General features: G+C 43.7%; 2 protein-coding genes across 2 annotated transcripts in view; one reads left to right on the top strand and one right to left on the bottom strand.

The window, feature by feature from the left end:
- T265_06910 (hypothetical protein) overlaps positions 1–21,721 on the bottom strand; it is a gene marked incomplete at both ends in the record, with an annotated part of 58,529 nt that overhangs the window by 3,054 nt on the left and 33,754 nt on the right. Inside the window, 5 exons of the mRNA XM_009172308.1 lie at positions 3,134–3,423; positions 4,451–4,631; positions 11,525–11,596; positions 14,905–14,986; positions 19,639–19,730. Of these exons, the coding sequence (XP_009170572.1) occupies positions 3,134–3,423; positions 4,451–4,631; positions 11,525–11,596; positions 14,905–14,986; positions 19,639–19,730 (717 nt within the window). The remainder of the gene's footprint in view (positions 1–3,133; positions 3,424–4,450; positions 4,632–11,524; positions 11,597–14,904; positions 14,987–19,638; positions 19,731–21,721) is intronic.
- The window catches only part of T265_06909 (hypothetical protein), a gene marked incomplete at both ends in the record, with an annotated part of 54,337 nt that overhangs the window by 651 nt on the left and 31,965 nt on the right, over positions 1–21,721 (top strand). Inside the window, one exon of the mRNA XM_009172307.1 lies at positions 17,299–17,328. Within this exon, the coding sequence (XP_009170571.1) occupies positions 17,299–17,328 (30 nt within the window). The remainder of the gene's footprint in view (positions 1–17,298; positions 17,329–21,721) is intronic.

Below are 21,721 nucleotides of genomic sequence, written 5' to 3'. Positions count from 1 at the left end.
ATATATATATATATATATATAGACGGGACCTAGATGCCATGAATGTCCGATATATCGCTCCTTTCGTTTATGTCTGTGACGTCAAACTAGTCCCTTGAGGGTAGTCGCTGAAAGACCGCCTGTTCTGCGCTGGCTGTGGTGTAGTACATGTTTCTGGTCATTACCGGTTACGTGATAGATTATGATGCTGCGGTTAAACGTCCTTCTTACTTGTGTAGGCACAGCCGCCTATGTCCGGGGTTCGTGTTAGACCTAACCCAGCAGTGCCGCTTCTACCGTCAACCGGATTGGTTAAAAACAGTTGTACTTGGCTTTTCAGCATGGTGTTTGCTCCATTTCACATTCGCAGACCGGCTGTTGAAGCTTTGATATCACATCAGCATAGTCTACTGGGAATATGTTCAGGTAACCCCGGAAATCATTCTCACATAACCAAATTGGCCCATGACACTCTCGTACCCCCCTGATCTGGAACGCCATTAAGTGTGCACTGATCACTGTGAAACAATTATGACAGGAGTTGGAAGACACGGAGGCGCAAAGAAGTTCATTTTCTCACAGTTCACACAATTTAAACCCGGCCAAGCATTATTCTTTTCTGATATTATGTTTAATCCCGAAAATATGTATTTGTGTCAGCCTGTTCTGTCACAGAGTTCAGGTTTGCTCCTTGCTGCTCTGCTGCCATCTACTGCGTATGGCTTTCCGCAGCTGATTCAGTGCGATGAACGTTGATGCATCGGGAGAGGTTCGGCTGTCCGCGGTACAGTAAACGTTTCAAAAGGCAGCCGTCGTCAATCCCGGGAGCACTGCCATCTCGAATGGGGCTACATCTCATTCCGTCATTACCAATGGACTAATCAAATATCGACTGACGGATTTACTGATGTGGGAAACTAAAATCTTTCGAGCGTTTCATTTGCTTGTTCCAGATGACGGTGTACGGTGGGTTGAAAAGTCGGCGAACTGAACACATGATACGAGCAAATTTATCCACAGCATGCCTAAAACCTCCAGTTGTTGTTCATTCGTTTCCAAGTAAACGGAATGGAAGAATCTGCATTGGTCTGCCTTCATCAATCTACCATATAAAGCGGCGCAAGTGGAGGAGTGCGAAAACGCTAGGTGGATTCGGATGGAATGGAACTGAGACTTATGCTCCTCCCAAAACATTTAGTTCCTCCAGAAGAATATCAGTTTATCAAACCAGAACTACCAAACCCGCAAGACAAGATGAACCATGACCTTCGATCGCACAACACATTGATGTCACAGGCTGTGGGATTGAACAAATGCCGTTGTTCCAAATCGTGGTGGGCAACATGAGCCAGATTCGGTGTAGCCTTGTGAGTCGATCAATACTCACCAGCCTTGTACGTGCAGAATTCTCCTAAGCAAGAGATCTCCTTGTTGTAGGAGTAACTTTGGCTTTTATAGATCGACTAAGACAGTTGGTTCCATTCTTCCCAGTCATTCTTCTACAGTGATGTCCACAAAATCAACTAACCTTACTAATTCCACCAACAAGATTGAAGCAAATTGTTGACATTGTGTTGCGCAGGCAAAAATAGCTATAAGCTGGTATCACATGACCACAGGAACGATAACCCAAGACTGCTGGAAAACGTGTTGTATACACAATCTCGGCTTTTTAACTTTGACACAGGATCCTGCTGATGTCTGGAGATTTTGATGCTACTTACGTAACAACAATGTGTACAAAGTTTTGCCGTCTATTTTGTAGCCGTTTGGGAATGTAGGGATAAATGGATATATTGTTTTTTCACCCTTTACGTCGCAGTCATTAGTGAAAAAACAACACTGCGTAATTTGGCTTGGCGTTTCGGTCACCGATCAACTCCATACTCTCCGATGTCAGTGCTTTTAGACTGTCAAAATCCGAAAATACCATTTACCTTTTTATTCAAAGTTCGCAGACCCGTATCGTCGGTACAGAAATTTTCGAAACAATCCCTCCGGTTGCCATCACGTGACGTCAAGTGAATCGTACTGTTTCCCGTCAGTTTAACATGGTTTGTTTGTTCATGTTTCATATACAAACGACATATCTCAAGTCTCGTGGAAGTTGAGAGTAAGGGAATCGTTATCGGGATACGTTTCCATAAGGATACGATACAAAACGCTCATCACTAAAAAAGGATCCATATAGGTGCGCCGGAAACTATTCATTAGGCGTTTAAATAGCTTACAATTTTCTGGTGCGTTTGCGAGTGTAGCACAGTGATGATGGAGTCAAAGGTGTGAGCAAAAATGACTACTCGGCTAACAGTGTCCTTTACCAGGTCCCGTCAGCGTAGCGTGTGTGAGAGGTCCAACCTTAGGATCACAAATCTAAACTAGGGACGCATTGGCTCCAGTGGTATAGACTTCAGCGAACTGGAGAACGTGAGCTAACTTTAGCGTGGGTAGACAACAATGAAAGTATGTACAACTCTATTGAAGAAGTAACTATGGACCTGACATCCGAGTACCAGCCAAGCGTATGCTTAAGTGGCTTTGGATTTTGATTCTGTCCAAAATCAGAAAGATAGCTATGAGGTGGATATCTATACAATTTCGTTCACTTCTATATAAAAAAGCGGCTTGGGTTTTCGTCCTGCCACAGGTCTGCCAATCAGTATGGTGAAATTGGTGCAGCGAATGAAGGGTTGTAAGGTATTGCACAAAACTGCCAAGCAAGTAACCGGTAGTCTGCGATTATATGGAACGGACAAAATGCAGTTCCGAATCTGAAGCGCAGAAACAATCACGTAGACCAATCAGAATGTTCGAGGAAACACAAGAGAAGGTGGGTTCGTGGTTGAGGGAACAGGTTAGCTCTTGCTCAAATCTCGGTGAAAAATATTCAGGAAATATGCTCCGATTAGTAGGAGAGCATAAAACACCGAGATGGCCAGTTCGTCCTTACTTCCTGACATACAAACAATCAACACAGTATCCATCGTTTTACGCTGTCACAGCGGATAACACTGATATGCTGAAGCACGTGACACTAAACGCAATGAGTGAAAGACAACCAAAAATAGTTCGGGGACGACAACGGCAGTTGACATCAGAATTTGCAGGGTGAATCGATGCTCCGAGTTGGGACGTTACAAATTATAGCACTTACCTTGCCTGCCTTGTTTTCTTTTTTCTTTTTTCCAATCGCCAGTTTGCTCTTTAGTCCCTTACGTTGCACCCTGTTACCCGTAGGCGTTGGATTAGGAGTCGCCTTAGTCGGTTTTGGTTTCGAGTAGGACGAATGACCGCCCCCTATAACAATAGATTCTCCAGTAATCAGTTCCTGCTTCCACAACAAGTAGTTGCTGTCCATATTGTTGATCAATTCACACGTCAGATGTGACCGGAAAAATTCGTGCCATTTCATGAACAGCGGCCGAATGAGATTATCGACGAATGCTAGAGGTAGAAAACAAAGGTTGAAAGAACTGGGTACCGAATCACAGTTTGTGAGAGGTATACCTATGAAAGAACTGCTAACAATGAGAGCTGTTCTTGATTATTTGCTTACATCACGTCACTAATTATACGTTAGCACCGAGTCCCAGCTTTTAAGTACGAATGTCGTAGAGGTTTGACCAAGTATTCCAAGTTCGGTAGTGCGCAAGATTTACAAATTTGCAATGGAGATTTCGTCGAGTAAAAAAATCGTTCAGCTGTAGCACGCTTTCGGTGCCCAGCTGACATGCAACCTGAAGAAAGCACGAAGGATACTGACAGGTTGCCCATGCCTAGACAGGGGAAGTCGAGAGGCAGAGGTCGAGTTTGAACCACGGACCTTCTGGTCAGCAAATTCGCACTCTAGCCAGTTAGTGAAGCCAATATTTGCTACTGATGATTCTTAATGCGAACGGAAAAACTTGTAGTGCTTCTCGGATTTTCAGCTTCAATGAGATGGAGAAATCTCCATCAAAAATTTTTATTTTGACCGGAATCACATAACCAAACTGTTGACAGCTGAACAAGCTTAGCTCGCGGAAGCCCACAAAAAGAGGGTGGTGATAATGCGCAGCAGAAAACGAATTGATTCAAAATATAATTGCCGTTGAAATGGAAACTGAGGAGGAGTGACACCCACCGGTTCTCTATCGTAAGGTATGGGATGGTAGGCCCAAATTCACATGGTGTAAACGACCCTGGTAGCACATGAAAAAGGATCACTGGTATTGCATGAGATTATCTACTAAGGGCACTGCTTACGTCAGACAGTTATGAGTCTAGAATTTACATGTGATTCACCAAGCTACCTCGTAACGGATTAACATCAATGGTCACAACATTGATGTCGTCCGGATGTCCCACCGTGCTACCAAACCGCTGGTGTCCTTGTGAGATCAAACATGTAGTAATCTACTCCCCAAAAGGTCAGAAATAAATACAAAGAATCGAAAAAGCAATTTTACTGATGCAGTGCAGAACAACTAACCCATTTGTATGCGCGGAACAGAAGCTGCATTTCTATCACAACCAATACTTGGTGCCAAGGACCACCGAAGTCGCTCTTGATCTCCCTGTCCGAAAAATTCTGAACATATTCGATAAGCCCATTGACGGCAGGATTCCCATGGACGACAAGGATTGCTGATGTCAGCGCACTTTAACGTTATCTGGAGCCGAAGTATGAACAAACATGCAACAAAGATTAAAAAGCTAAGAAATGTGGAACACGCAAAGAGAATAGCAGGTATACTCTATTCATTTGAGTTCATCGCTTACTGAGCAGCTTATGGAACCAACAACAACAACAAATACCCGCAATCCGCTCAATTTAGATTGTTCTATCGGTTTGGATTGTCGCTTGCTACATGTTTGTTTCAAACACGCAACAGATGATTAACACGCGATTAGTGGATTTTAGAGATAAACCTACTTAGATGAAATCTGTATAGGTGAGGCATTATTTGACAGTGGGGGAAAAACCCTGGGCATAATGTTGTGCAAGACGGCTTGATTCTACGCTGACCTCCGTTTTGGGATGTCGTACACCTGTCATCTGATCGATAAAAGTCGTAGGAGACGATTCTCTACTTAGTCTACAGGTGCTTACGGGCGAAGTTAGCAAATTGGATTAGCGCAGCCCGAAATCACTCTATACGCCAGCTCACGAGAAAAATTAACACGTTTCTAAATGATTCAAGTTTGTTTTCCAAAGTACTACATTGCTCTCAGGTAGTCCTCCATTCTAACGACCTACACAGTGTGACACGCTGTGCGCTGTTCATCAACACGTGGCTGACGAACACCGGCAATCACAATCACGAGCCCGCCGGGCAACACAGACCAGAAACTACCACATCAGTCACCAGCATCATCAAAACGAGTGCAGTGCACCGATTCCTGCGACGTACGACAGGCTGAAATTCGAGCAAATTCTGTAGCAGTGATTCAGATAAGTGACCAAGCAGCTCGTCCAGGGATCCTGTCGTCAGAGAGCAAATACATACCGACTCTTCGGTCCCGGTCTCCAAATCTACATCTCATCTTCATGAACAGGTGAAGAAAACCATGGATTTTATAACATGAGCTAATATGCCGGAAATTTATGTTATTGGACAGAAATCATGGGCACGACTAATTAATTCATGGATGGAAATATAAATGGGAAAAAGAAGAGCATATGGATTGATGGGTCACAGAATCGATTAGGTAGTCGGTACGAGTTCTAACGTCGTGTGGATTCCCTTCGGGCACAGAACTCTGGGTTACGTAACCGACACTTGTTCAGAGGTGGCAACTGCTTGACTGCGAAGGAGCGCTGATTGTTTGTGATGTGAGTGGTCTCGGCAACAAGTAACTCGACTGTACTCCAGTAAGAGTTATTCCAACTAACACATCGAGAAACTGTAGTGTGTGCAGGTTAGTTGTCCGACATGACTGGTTGGAATAGGACACGGGTAGGCCTGACAATATTGTTTGGACCACTGAATGCCTGCGCATAGTTACGACAGCATAAATGGCTTGTCTGGACCCCGTGTTATTGTGGATATGACTGTGAATTTGATGTGGACGAATGGGAATCGGCGAGCGAGCTCACAAGGACCTGTTGAGATCAATCCGCCGGCTTAAGCAAAGTGACGTTACAATGAACAAAAGCATCACATTACACAATAACGTACTAGTGTCCTCTGTCAACTCCCCACATAAATTTAATGGAAATTTCCATTTATAGCAGAATTTGTAGAGTAAACAAATGTGCTACTCAGTCTCAAGCTCTCACGTTCATAATATGGTATGCATAAAACAGGGGGAAAGTCTGATAAGGGCAGAGCTACGCAGGATGACGGGATAGAGCCAGAACCGCCAGACAGACTTTCATAGGTAAAGAGACCACGGCACTCCAGTAAAACATAACAGGGAAACACAGGATTTTGTTTAGCAAAATGACTTGTGTATGGCTCCGAAAAGCCCAATAGGTCAACGCAATAAACTACGTCTATGTGCATCAGTCTGGGACATGAAAACAAACCACAACTGCTTTTGATGTGCATGGTAGCTGGTGTTGGAAACTGTCATGGCAAAGACGACTACTAATGACCCGATATGCAACATTAAAGTCTTTAAGCTGACCAGTAGCCGTCTGCGCACTCACTCCATTAGCTAATTCGCAGTTCAGCCTATGCATGTCGCTGAAAATAAGTGTTGTAAATAGCATAAACGCAAAAACAAGTGAAGTATCAGTCTTTGAAGCCTTCAACGAGTATTGGATGCGTGAGAAAGTGAATCCTAAATAAGTTTGGACTGAAAGTACTTGATAAACAGGAGTAATACTTTCACAGGAACTACCGTCGTTAAACAAGAGACTAGAAAATAACTAGTCGAAAACGAGCCTTCACAACTGCAACACTTATTTGCGGCTTGAGCCAAGTATCCAACATTCTGAAATTTTACAACCCAAACAAATAGCCTATGAAGGGGTCGCCCGTGCTGAGTGAGCAACAGATGCGCCAAGGCCAACTATCTATACATGCACAAACTCAGGCCAAGTTTATGAGAACACACAGGATGCCGGGACCTAATCATAATCATATGACTTGGTAAATGTGAGGCGCTCAAGCGATCGCGTTTAGGTGTAAGGAATGGCGCTGATGTCAATAGACAAAATCGTTCAGCTGTAGCACACATTCGGTGTCAAACTGTCGTGCCACCAGAAGGAGGTACGAGGGCTGGTATACTGCCAGGTTGCCCAAACCTAGACAGGGGAAGTAGCGAGGCTGAGGTCGGGTTCGAACCATGGACCTTCCTGCTAGTAAATTCGCACTCTAACCACTAAGTCATCTCGCCCCCAGTCAACAGACGACGAGCAATTTACTCAAAGCCAAGTTGTTAGAAGTGAAAGGCTAACCAAAAGTTGACGGACAGGAGACATGGCATGATTTCGTGTCAAAGTATCATAATAACTGACACACTAATACACAAAACATTCCCCATATGTCTAGCCGTATTAAATGGAAAAAATATATGATTTACCACACCACCGTACCCAGATGTGAAATGCTCACACTCACCACAAAGTCTCATCAAAATAACTCAGCAACGAAAAGACAAGCAATTGAAGAAGATGAATATCACTTTGCACTCCTCTTGCAGTACTTTTGGGGTGATAGGCCTCGAATTCTTATAAACTACGAGTAAAATGAGTTATTTTACAAACTCACTTTAACGGAACTCTCGTCAGACACATTAGGAATTCACAATATTGGCTATGGTTCGGAGTTACTAATCATCGAAGGTCAAATGAATTTAAACTACAACAAATGCCAAAGGCCATCCGTTTTTCGAGGTCCAATTCATCCTGACAGCTGCTTACCACAGTATCATATATGGGCTTCGTCTTAAGGTGAAATAGATCAGTCGTGTGTCTGGACGTTTTTGGGGTGAAATTTCAAATGGGGTTATACTACTTACAACGTCGCTGAAATAATACAAGTCATTTTATCTCATCTAAAAGTCATACGCTTGTCTTGGGGACATCGAAGAATAGAGAACTGAGTGCAAACAGCTTAATTATCAATCAAAAATAAGAAACTCGGACAGAGTAAAAGAATTCGCGTTCTTTTGCGTACACGCGGTTTCACTTTCAAGGCAAAACGTAATCAAGTTCATCAACTAATTGAACGCATTGGTTACAAAGCCGACAACCAAGGGGATTCGGAGCACGAAGACTGCATGTAGACTTCGAGAGAAGCAGTTAAATTAGCTCATATGTCACTGTACATTTCATACTGTGTAGCACTCTCCTCCTCCACGATTCCTGCTCTAAAGAGGAGGATCGGGGTAAATTCATAAGGATGAGGACGATAATTAGGCATGGATGTTCATAATTTCCATAGCTTCAATAGCTTTCGGACTTTCTGAGAGACGTAAGATGATAGATCAAGAGATGAATACAGCTTTGAAGGGAATCCGGAATGCTCTCGGGTATAGCTAACGGCACTTTCATCTGATAAATGAAGCCGCCAATAAAGCCAATGCGGTACCCTGGCCACGAATTACGCACCACTAGTTGCAATGGCAAGACAAGGGAGAGGGAAAGTGTGCAGAAACCTCCTGATGAGTAGTAACTATGAAGCATCAAAAACACTTTAGCATAATGAAAAAGACTCTAGAAATCCTCAAAGATTTTCTATGAACGGAAGCCGAAAGATGGCTCACGTACCAGGTGCTTCAGTTGACAAAGTTAGCAAGAGATCTAACCACAAAGAATATCGAGGAAATTCACAGATGGAAATTGTGGGGCAACGTTACACGTTACCGTGGAGAACGAAGATGTGGTCGGTCGATCAACACCGTGAATGGTATGGTACCGTGTACACTCACAGTTACGGATTCATAACGCAACAATTTCGACTGTACTACTGTGTACTAAACAAACCTTGCCAAACACAGGTTCACATCCTAGTCATAGTTTCATCAGATTCCAAGAGTAACACAACAAGCAGCTTTCAGGACTCAGTGCCTCGGCTAGTAAGCCCTCCGAATATCCGTATCTGGGCGGTATCCCGCAACGGAAAGAGAATGTGGACCGGAAGATTGGGTATGTTTCTTCTCCGGTCTTGAAGGAAGTATGCACAACCGTGGCACATACACCAGATGAGCTACAAGGGTATTGCGTAGCCGTTTGTAATTGGTTCAACTTCTCCAGGGAAAACCTGAGAAGCTCACAAATCGGATCAACGGGGAGTCTGTTACCCCGTTAGTAATTAGATTGCTATTGGACTTTACATAACCATAACGAATAAAACAATGCGATAATGCAATCCATGCGATCCAATATTGGTCAACGTTGCGCTAATCTTTCAGCAGGTGACAGGGTATAGGTGATGGGAGCCACTTCGTTCTGGTATACGACAGTTACTATAAAGTAGGTCTCTCAAGTAATACTGGAACTGTTTCAAATTAAGAGGTTTCTCTTTAAGATGAAAACATCGGGTCATCAAATTATAGTCCCCCTAAGTAAACTACAAAGTAAAATATCATACATTAATAAGTAACGGCAACCCAGAAGTTAAGTTCAGTATCGAAAATTTCAACAAACTGCTTGTCTTTGCAATCTGAAAAACGTAACTACTGATTTTCACTCGGGGGTTAGACTTTTACATACGAACCGAGTGTGGAAATTCACCAAATTCAGTTATTTCCGGAGTCAAGTAAGATCTTCAGGGAACACCTTTTTCCAGAGTTTCGGGCATACATGGCCCCAGCATATGAATAAAATTCAGTAAGTAATGAGTTCTTTCACTTCTGTGGTGGTCACCCTGGTTCCTTCGCCTAAGTTGTCCGATACATCTACACTCACTAGATCATGCGTCCCGTTCCACAAACACACAAATCACGTGTGACAAAATCCTGTCCCGCTTGGCAACCTTGACCGATAACATGTACACTAAAATTTCCCACCCGTTTTGTCTATGCGGCTACCACCTGCATTACGTACCACGCTTTTACTCTTCACCCACATCAAGTCAAGTTGTGCAAGGTCAAGTTTTTGCAACTGTCACACAAGATTGGTCACCCCTCTCTACGCATTAAACACAACAAGTACGCATGCAGATCGATGCAGCAATAACACACAGGGTAGGAAGACAACCGAACTCCACAAGACCAAGTACACGGAACACGTGTAGCAGCTATACTGCAAAGAAAACACGTCATGCCTCCGGACCTTCACTCGAGCACTCTTACCAATCGTGCCTAGATGATATGACCTTGACTAGACAGTCCACGAACATGCAGTAGCCAAAGGCTACAGAAGAATTGTCAAAACGACAAGTCACCTTTCTGAAGCATTTCATTCTGCTGACACTGTATTTAGTTCATTAAGATGCACTATCGTTTGGATTGGTCCACTCACAGCACTTGCCCTGATGGACATTAAGCTACATTTCGAGGGATTAGGGTCGAACAGTTTGGTTCGGCATCTGATGTCAACAGCCAGTAGCCTGCAAGGCTACGTGTCGACCTGTGTCCACACAATGCGGTCCGAACAGGGTGAACCCGGTAGTGGTCCATCGAGGAGATTTTAATCAACCTCCCTCTAGTCCTAAAACACCAAGTGAGCGTTTTACAGTAATTTATTGGGGCGTTTGATTTTACTTTAGATTTCCAACCACGAACTGTGTGCAACTGCACGTTAGTTCAGGTTACCACAGTACGTGGACACCGATATCCAAGATGGGGAAGTGGATTAACTGAGGTCCATAAAGCAAGACGAAGGATTGACTGAAACTCACATACGAACACCGACTGTGGTTACCTTTAATAAAAATTCGACGCAGTAAATTTTGCTTACTGTGTTGTTGAATTAGAAAAGACCTGGTTAGGTGGTTTGTACTGAACCATTGAGCAGTACTCGTGGTTGCTGAGAGTTCACGGCCCATGTTTAGAGCTACATGGTAAACGCAATGCCGGTACACTCGCTTTTGAGTAAAGAAATTAAAATATCTATTTGTCAGGATAGATTTCGTTCCACTGCGCGCATTGAAATTTTCATTGATTCGAGCCAGGAACGGTAAGCGCAACAGCAAGCTTGGGTCGCTGTTGTACCGCAATGCACTCCAAATGGTAGCAAACGGACGATTTGTTCCTAGAAGACCTCATGATTAGGATGTGGCAGTACGGAGTTCTGTTGCCAAATGTCTAGTCGTACTACCCAACACTTTCATTTGTCCAAAAGTCCATTCGGCGTACCCGTTTCGTGCAGTTCGCTGACATCAACGACAATGTAAATGCACTGGGTGAAAAATGGATGCCGGTGATTAACGACGTTACGTACCTGTTATGACATGTCTTACAGTCCCAATCAAAAGTAAACCGAGTTTGCGAACTATCGCTTCACTAAGAAGTTGTTACTGAACCACATTTAGGCCTTACTTAGGCATTCCTTTCTTGTGGTCAGCTGCGTAAACACGATACGTGCTGTGACAGACAAAAGAAGGAACCGCAAAGACGGACAGCAAAGAAGATTTATCAGTTATTTGTGGCGCTTTATTCTGGTACTCACCTGAAGTAAAAGAATTCGATCCTCTGGTGTATAGGAGTAGGAAGCATCGTTTTTACTAGCATTCAGCATTTCCTAAAAAAGAACGGATACGACCTTTTAGTATGTAAAGGATAGAAGATGAGCGACCAATTGTCGGAATTTTAATGAGCAATGGAACACAGGATTTCAATTATTTATGAGGGTGCGGAGGAAGCTGGTAAAATAAACTCAGGTGTTACCGATTCCGCGAGGACGAACAATTACGGTTAGGGGATCATCAAAATGTTGCCACGTTGGGCTTTGATCCCACCCTGTCCAGAAAATAACGCGCAGTTACGTGGATTTTTTTGTCAGTGGAGAAAATGCAGATCCATTCCTATTGATACGACCAACCGTTTGGAGGATAATATACGCAGATGCATCCGTCTATGACTGGAATGCAGAAGGCGGACAAACTTTCTAGGTGATTCTTTTCAACACGTTCGGTGATACTCAGTTGGATAAAACCCTTTGCGTTATTTTCATAAAGGAAACGACTCACAAGGTTGCTGAAAACTCTTCGACAGCCCACGACAGGTTTCGCCCTTCTTGGGACTCATCAGGTAGGTGCATTTCCCGAGTTTCCGTTATCTACAAACTATGATACTGCTACTTACTGAGTGGAAAAGATTTTCAGCTATGGGTGTTTCCCCAGTTTGTGACGCTGTTGATGATGACGATTGTAAGCCTACTTCCCCGGGTGATCGGTCTAGCGATTGCAGATAAGTATGGCACTGGGATGATAATCGTGTTTATTGAACGGTCGCACAAACATACACGCTGTTTGTTACTCCTCAAGTGGACAAAGTCAGTACGAACTCAGTGAGAGTAACCTTTTCACTACTGAAATACAACCAATTGCATACCAATCTGGTTTTGACGGGAGACTCATCTGGGAACCAGCTGAATCTGCTGTTTATGATGTTCTTAAGCGAATGAATGTGTGCATTTGTCAAAATCTGTCTAAGCTGGGTTCAAATAGAACAGAAGGTTAACGGAAACCTGGGGACTGCGCCTGCCTGACAAGCCCCAAAAAGGGCGATGGAAAAGTTTTCAGCACCCCTATGAGTAGTGCACTACGTCTATAAAATTCTCTCTGTTTCTTCTATTTTCCAGAAGAATTATCCATTTCCACTACACAAACATCTTGCCTGGCTCACCTCATGACTGAACTTGCCAAATGGGTAGTTTGACACGTGTTCGTAATCCTGTGAGCGCCCTTCACCACTATCACTGGGTAGAACATGTGGTATAATGCAGTCCTGGAAGCATATATTGCAGCGTCAATTGCGCCACCGTCGAATTGAAGAGGAAACGAGTGATCAAATACCGATTGCCGTTGATGTAACTTCGTGGCCCGTTTCACTGCTTGGATTATGTAGTACTATGAAGTAGGCTAGTAGTGGCTGCATGATTATGACGCTCTGGTCCAAATGCCCATAAAACTTTTTAAGGGTCGTACACGGCAACGTATGCCGCGCACTTAACACAATTTTTTCAATTCTACAGCCCAAGAAAGGGTGATTTATTGTCGACGGGCACTTTACTCGGCCCTATTTCAGTTGACACCTTCATGGGTGTAGTGGAGCTTTTGTAGCTAACCCATCTTAGTCGTTGGTTTCCGGTCCCCTTCGACATCATCCGTACGTTGCTGATTTGCGCTTAATAGTTTACCTACGGTATGTAATATGTGAAACACGATAAGCTGATTGGTGGTGAAACGTTTGAAAAGCGACCTTCCGGGCCCGCGGACAGATCAATGGCGAATGGACATATCCGAGTTAGTAAGATTCTGTAACACCAAATAATGGCATGTAGCTGCCACAAAAAGGAGGAGAGGATACCCTAGTAGTAGGTTGAACGGAGTGGAAACGATAGGTTCTTAGTACCAAAAGGATAACCAGCAAGTACGAAGCATCCAAGCCATCGAACAGGAACGAAACGAGAACACCTGAGCATCACGCCGGAATAGGAGGCTACCAACAGAAGCGACCTGCAATCTACCTTTTTGGAACCTTGTCCAATGTAAACCCAGAGCACAACAACACATGCGATCCAGCTGGACGGGCTGGCTAGAAATGACAGCAAGCTCACCACTGGTAGTAGTGTATAATAGCCTATGTCCAAAACATCTAAGCGTAATAAGTTTTCTTAGCAGCCCTGATGATTCTGACTTATTAATAAGCACTAGGTTGCGCGGATAGGTTGTAGCTATTGGGATCCTGCATGCTAAGAAGGCCGTTGTGATCGAGCGTTTGGAATCGTTAGAGGCGTCAAATCTCACAACCATACAGTAAGACCGTTCTTACAGTTTCATTGTACATGGTTTCTGAGTCCTAAGTTGCGAACTTTCGCGAATGCTAATCGTGCCTTACTAACGCATGCATTTACTTCATATGTTACGGGAGATTCGAGGCGTATATCACTGCCAAGATGCTTAAACCAATAAATGAGCCGAATTTTTTCTACCTTGAAGTTCCAAAGGGATATACAAGGGCAGTGACAAGCCATAAGTTGCAATTCTAACATGCAAAGGGCACGTCAAAACAAGAAACCACTGCGAATATCCTGTACTGATAGCAGCCGGACAACAAAGCAATGTCATCTGTACATTTCTTTCTCTTGGAACTGAGCGTTCTACAGCTTTATCAATGTCGAAATCCGACAAAGAGGGAGATAAACGGCAACCCTGGAGAGCCCCCCCTACTTAAGGAGGAAACACTTCTCAACCGTTCACTATTCGCCTTAAACACCCCAGGAATTAAGGGACATTCCCTTTTGTTCAGTTATAGGAAAGCAACCAACGAACACCTGGAATTCAAGCAAAACACAAACTGATGGTAAACGGTATGCGTGGAGATGTTCAAGTATTTGACACAATTCACGTTAGAAATCTTACTTCACGCTCTCAGATTTGCGTGGCGCAGTATTGGGAAAGTCAGTGTAAGGTTACGACGGATGTGAGCAAGGCCCTCACACACATGATCGGAAAAGACACTTCGGATAATTTTCTTGAAACAAAGTAAGCAGAAAGTTGCAGACCAACTAGTGCCAGTTAATCAAATTGCTGACCAGCCGCTCGTGGCCGAACGGTCAAGTGTTCAAAGTACTAGCCAGGAGGTCGCGGGTTCGAGACTCTCCGGAGTTTCGTGAGATGCGCACTTCCGCTGGTTCCAACTAAGGATTAAACAGCTGTGCAGTAATTCTCGGCTTTTCAGCATAGACTGGCTTCACTGACAGGACGAAATCTCCACAAAAAAGACCAACTGGTAGATATTTTAGTCGGTTTTCCCATGTGTTACCGTGTTGTGCATAGACTAATCAAAATGTGCTCGGCACTAGCTAATGAAGCAACAACTTACTGTAAATTTGTCTCGATAAAATCCTTGATAGGCCATATCCGTGGCGTGTACCATTTTCACTATACACTCTCGCATCGTGTTCCTTGATTAATGTGAAACAAGGAGAAACAAAAAGGCCTTCAGTGACCAGAATAATTATGCATTAGGAAGAACAGCTGCCCAAAATGAGGTGGTTAATTAACTTGAGAACAGGATAATGGGAAAAAAAGAATGGAGAAGAGGTGCACGATCACGTCGACATTGTTCCGAGCGACGGAAGGTGGAAAACCTGAAATGAAGGTAGTGAATTTCCATGGTCCAGTTTAAATCATGTAGCCAAGTCACAGAAGTGTGAAACACGAGAAAACGGAAAAACAGTAGGACTGGGTAACATAATACGCATGCTCAAAAGGTTATTGCGTTGAAGTGGGCGACGGACTTGTGAAAAGAAAGAAAACGGAAGGCGCCTAGAAGGTATCATTTTAAGCGTGACACAATTGTCGCTGAGTAGTTTCTGTATGGGTTTTCGTGATTTGTCCCGACTTGCTTACTGCTATTTGACACCAATGTGAGGTCCGCGAAGCACGTGTACAATGTTTCGATTCATGCAACTCTATTACAAAGCAGCAAGAAGTACTGTTAGCACTGGAGATTATCATCATAATCAAAGACAGCAACATCAGTGTTGACACTGATGCTTCACTACCGTACAACGATAAAGCTCATCTAAGAGTGAAAGGAAACGAAAAAGTGTGGTTGAGGAAAGGGACCTAATGTTGGCATTCTGAGGTACATACACCTCAAAGCGCTCAATCAGACAACCTGGAAAGAAACTGACAGCACGAACACCACTGACATCGATTAGCCATTATGTCTTGTAATGTCTACAACCAAGTCTGACATTTCATTGTTTCGATCATTGGGGGTCTTGCGGCCTTCGTGCAAGCGTGGTGGGAGCATGTGTGGACTGATGACAAAATCCGCCAACGTATTTTCGAAACTAGATATCTCAGTAAACTCCTGATCATAATGACCGCACGATAAAAGCTTACTCGCTTGGAATCACGTGCTAGTATATCCACCGGTCGTTTGTTATTTGTGGAATCGGGGCTGGAAAATCCACCACGAGGCAAGATGCTGTGTAGCAAATGAGTGAAGACTGTGACTTCGTATTCCAATTTCAAGGCTAGGACCTCAGAGGTCTTCGTCCACGAGGGACTTGCGGCCAACTTCACTTCTTGACGTCGGTTCCTTTCTTCATTCTTCCGCGTTTCGTGATACTCACGCCGGATGTATTATACATATATGGACGCAGCATATCTATAGAGCTGTTGTCTTCAGGCTGGAGGGAACGACACGACACAAAGAACTGTTCTGCTCAACCTGTACAATCCAGAAGAGGCCAAACCATATTTCTCTTCCGTAGAGGAAGTCAGCAGCCTCGACAGATGGGACCACAAAACTAATTGTACTGTCCACTTTGTGGATTTCGTTTTAAAAATTGCCAACGGATCCATTCATTACTTTCTTGACCTGTTGGGTTTCAAGGTGATGTTTACGACACAGTTGTGGTTCCGTTAGATACCGTAACGGATGGAAGCTCATCTATCTTCAACAATATGGAGGGTAAAGAAACCATCGACTTGTTTGGATGGTTGCTCTAAATGTTGAAAAAATGCATATCCACCTATTAAAGCCGGTGACGTCCGCTCACTGTCAGACAAACCCACAAATCTATCAGAGCTTCTGAACCGCAAAACACTCCGAAATAATGGAGTTTTCAGCATATGAGTAGTGGTTACGTCTGCACAACATTGGAGTTATATCGTTTCGAGAAAGCCAGCTTTATTCTGGTTTTAGTAACAGTATCATCACATTTGAAGATGACAGTAAATTTCGTGTTGACCGCCCAGCGTAGTACAGTCGCTGTCGCTGTCATGTGCGCTTACAGGAAATGATATTGTTGCCCGAAATTCATGTTGAGCTCTCCTTAGGATACGCCAGATATCTAGTCGTAGAGTACAAACCCTGCCCTTACTTTAACGCACGCACCGCTTCCCCAACATTGTTAATTCCTTCTCCGCCGGAGATATTGCCCGTTCGTGAAGTAGCATAGCAGGTGATCTGAACAGATGAGAGTATTGCTTTATAATTTCCTTTGGATTGAAAATGGCTATGTGCATCCCCACAAATCTGGACGCCCAACTTTAGTAGATTTGTGGATAACAACGATAAATTCGCCACACGCAAGCGCGCCCAAATTAGCTCTTGGAAATCTAACTCTTTCACCAGATATCCATTTAAAATCGAACTACCGTGTGACTGATCAGCAGGTCCACAATGTGCTGCTCAACCGGTAACATCAGCTGGGAAAATGCTTACTCCCATGGATTATTCGATGTTCTCTTAATTCAGTTCTTCAGTGTACTGCCAGAACCTTGTCAGGTAAGTGGACTTCTCGTCGGATTCGTACTGTTTTGAGACAACCTATATTAAACGCGGTGACAATCGGGATTTAGCGACGACCGGAAATCAAGTGGTCAGTGGATCAGATAAAAGCTAAAATCGATCGGCTGGACAGGTTGTTTGTCGACACTTGGCTTAGGCAGTATTATCCAGCACTAATGCGGTCATTGTTTCGAGTATTCCGTAGAGTGCGTTGATGTAGACATGGCCAACCATGAATGAAGAAGTCTGAGAGACCTCTGTTCCCTTAACGTACGCGAGCGGGACAGACTAAACTGACGACTCTGACGGTGCGGGAAACAATACTCCCACTAAAATCAAGCAACTCTTGTGGTCCTGACCTTGTGCATTTCTTAAAATAATAAATAAATCATTCAGCTGTAGCACACTTTCGGTGCCTAGCTGCCATGCCACACGAAGGAGGCACGAGATCTGGGATACTGCCAGGTTGCCCAAGCCTAGACAGGGGAAGTCGAGAGGCAGAGGTCGGGTTCGAACCACGGACCTTCCGGTAAGTAAATTCGTGCTCTAACCACTTGGTCCATCTCGTCCCCTGTGCATTTCTTAGTAGGCACGGCCTCGTGGATCACCAGCGCACTCACACAGGCTCACCTATTAAACAAAAATAACACTAAATGAAAGAAATTTGTTGCACTTTCTGATCAGCACCCGCAAAAGATGGCTTGCAAAAGGCCTTAGCATGTTCACCTGCCGGTCTTATTTCCTCCGGTCTACGCAAGCGTGAAAGTCTAGGACGCGATACCACGATCGGCTCCGCACGAACAGTTTTTTCGTTATCCAGTTGTGCAGAACTCGGCCGGTCATGTTCTTCGTATTTTGAATACGCAGAATTAATTTGATGCGTCTGTCTTTGGAGAACAAGTCTCGAGGCACTTCCGTAAAGTCTTGTTTAATCTGATGTGTGAATATATCACCACCCAAACCGGTTGCTCGATAATGTGCTGCCAGAAAAGTGTTTACAAGCCTTCATCGGCATCACCATCGACAGCAGAACATCAGTGTTCAGCAATAAAGCTTCACCACCATATCTATGAACCTTAGGGCTCACAACCTACAGCATAGTACCCGCTCCACAGCTCTACGCATTACAACACTACTTGCGTCCTCCCTAACGGACTATTCATGTCATATCTGGTGGCACGGATGTATTCCAAACTCAAGGCATCACAGACAGCTGCTCAACGTACATATAGTTTTTAAGAGCTTAATCTTCCGAGGCAGGGTTTGTGAGATGAAGCTTTAACGCAGATTACATATGAGGATATACTTGTTTCAACGAAGTAGAAAGAAGTCTGACTCTATTAGGAATGACACGGCCAGTCGATGATTTCCGAAACGTCCCTAGACTTTTGCAAAACTCTTTATACCTGGTTGAACAGAACTAATGGGAGGGTCGACGGCTGTACTCCTAGTTGTAGCGGTTACGGATGACCCTGTGCTTAACACGCTCAAGTGTACGTTGGTACTTGTTTCTTGAACTAGTTCAACTCTCTGCTCTCAGGGTTTGTAGTCGTTTAATGGAATCGGCATATCTGTCTTCAGAGATGATGATGATGATGATGATCTTCAGAGAATTCTGAAATAATGTGATGAGTGACCACGCAAATCCACCTGATGATGAAATAGATGCGACAGTAAGGAGTGCGAACAAACCGCACAAAACGCGGTTGGAATGATGAGTCTGATATTTCGTCTTATTGGGAAAATTACACTGAACTGCCTTACGAGACGTCATCTTTTACAGCTGATTGCAAACAAACGATTTCCCCAAAATACCGTACCGACTGGGGTGTTTGAAGTCGTAACCAGGCTTTTCTCAACCGTAAAGTGCTCTAAAAATGGTGTTGCTTCCGCACTGTTGTAGATTGGTTCAGGCCTAAACCTCACCTAATCACCAGCCTGACGCGAAATAACAGTATTGAAATTACTTTGTAAAGTCGAAATATTGTACGGGGTTCACCACCTACAGGGTTTCACATGATGTGAGAGACAGTGGAGATCTCAGGATCACTATGATATCAGACAGATCCATGAAAGAATTATGCAACAACGGCAATATCTACATTAAATTTTGAGAGCATGCAAGTCTAGTCATAAACCTTGTGCATACGGCGTTACCAACTGTCCGAACATCAAATGGGAGTAGCATGAAATAGTAATCTCGAGGCCTTATCAGGACAGGAAGGATAAGAATAGTAGAGGGGAAGGATAAAACCATCTGGGCTGTTGGTCTCTGAGGTCAAACAAGAGAACTAAAGGACAACTTACCAGTCTTGCGCATTCAGTTCGCTCACCAACCCACTCTGATGCAGAATACTCAGTCCATATCGAGCATGATGCTGTTCCAAAACTGAGGTGGACTGCACAAACCGGGGTGTTAAAAGCAAAAAGAATTTGTTCGTCAGTGAAAGAATTTGTCAAAATCGGAACCTGATGAAGAATGAAATATCGAGGCAAAGCAACAGTATCTACTGGTATTCCTTGTTTAATCTCTTACTTGGTCGACCGCCCTTCCCGTGAAAGTAGACCAACTCCGTTGTGGACAGAAACGCTTTGCACCGAAATGACAATAGTGGCTTATATAAAAAAAACAGGTAGTTAAAGTGTGTACTTTCGAATACGTTGTTGTCAATCAGTCTAATATTTCACCGAACTTACTGCCTACTTATTGACCGGCCATTTGCCGCATCATTCTGCCTTAATGCACTGAAAGTGCATCTCTCTAGTACCAACTGAAACAATGTATTATGACAATGGCAACTATGATAATGAAGATGTGCCTTGAACTAAGTTCGCGTCTTGAATAATATCGAAACGTGGGACATTAAGTAAGCAGCACATTACGGTGTTCAACAGACTGAGGCGCAGGAGAAAAAGATTCAGTCAAAAACGTCAACGACACAGTAAACGGAATAAATAAGAGATTCACAAAAAAAGTGCAGAATTCGAACAACAGACGCGTAGTCGACATGTTACACATTTCCTGGAGGAAGTACAGCAAATTGGTACACGACTAACTAGTACCATCTCGGGTCATTCCCACCCATCCCTCATTGCAAATTTTACGGAATGATTAGAGCTCATTTTGAGGCTAACTCGGACGTAAAGATGTTACCTACATTGTTCCACCAACGAAATATTGTATTGCAATGTACACAATTTTGGAGGGTCGGGTTTAATCGTCGATTTCAGCTGGCCAGGCAGCATGCGCTACCTTGGTCCCAACTACTTGGACCTATCAATGTCCACACCATTGACTTACGGGATTTTACAGGGCTCATGTGAGCATGAGCGTTTTTGAAAAGACAACTACAGTATTTCTTTATGATATATCAGGGACTGGATTGAGAGTCAGACTACAACACTTCAGGGTAGAATCCTCGGGATAAATCTACGTGCTCAGGAACTAGTAAAGTGTTGTCTGGACCAGAATGCTTCTTCTTTGAAGCGACACGACTGAACCGTTTATTGCAGCAAACGCAGATGCTCAGACAAGCGTTAAAACTCAGCACCAATAAAGAATGACAGGTGCTGTGAACAGAACTAGGAGTCTTCGTCAGGTACACGTATCTGGTGACTATTGGTGCGCATTGTCCGTTAAATCGAACTGAATGTGTTTGAAACGCACCCAGATCCCGCACAATTGTGCGAAGACCGGTTCGAGTAATCTGAGTTGGTACTGGTGCTTCTTCTAAGCTAGTTACAGCAAGAAGAGATCCTGCACCTGATGGTTTTCACGTTCTCAGTGGCAAGTCAAGCGGGTGAAATTAACCAGGAGAAATCCACATGCTTTGACGAGCCTTTTCTTTTTACTCATGAAAAGTATCCAATCTCACCAAGACGCTTCGGAACTTTGTTTTTTTCCCATCCATTCACTCACTTCGACTTATGAGAAAATCGTTTGTACAAAACAAGGAAAATCCAGACAGACAGGCAGGCAGACAGAACACGTGACTGGCAGACGAGATGAAAGTAACATGGTTGTCGCATACACTGCTTATGAATGTCTAGCAAACATTCCAGTCTCAATTCGCTCTTCGGCACAGAGAGACCCGACTAGCCATTCGTGCTAATGTGAATTAGTTTATAAGCAGGACCCGAGTGCCACGACAAACAAAACGGACATGCCTGCTCAACAAAGAGTCTGATCGACTAGGAAAGGTCTATGTCTGTGAGTTTTGTCCAAAATTGAAATCCTAAGGTATGGGTTTGTAATACTGGACTTTCTTACACTATGTTGGGAAGAAAGAAGCAGTAGAAGTTTGGTGACAAACTGAAAGTGTATTAAATTAGACAAAATTCTTGGATGTTGCATTTCGTGTAAGCAAATCTTGGCTTCCAATATATATAT

The sequence above is a fragment of the Opisthorchis viverrini genome (genome assembly GCF_000715545.1).
Source record: "Opisthorchis viverrini unplaced genomic scaffold opera_v5_151, whole genome shotgun sequence".
NCBI classification, from domain to species: domain Eukaryota; kingdom Metazoa; phylum Platyhelminthes; class Trematoda; order Opisthorchiida; family Opisthorchiidae; genus Opisthorchis; species Opisthorchis viverrini.
Note: the sequence above shows the minus strand (reverse complement) of the source record. Positions and strands in the feature narration are given on the sequence as shown.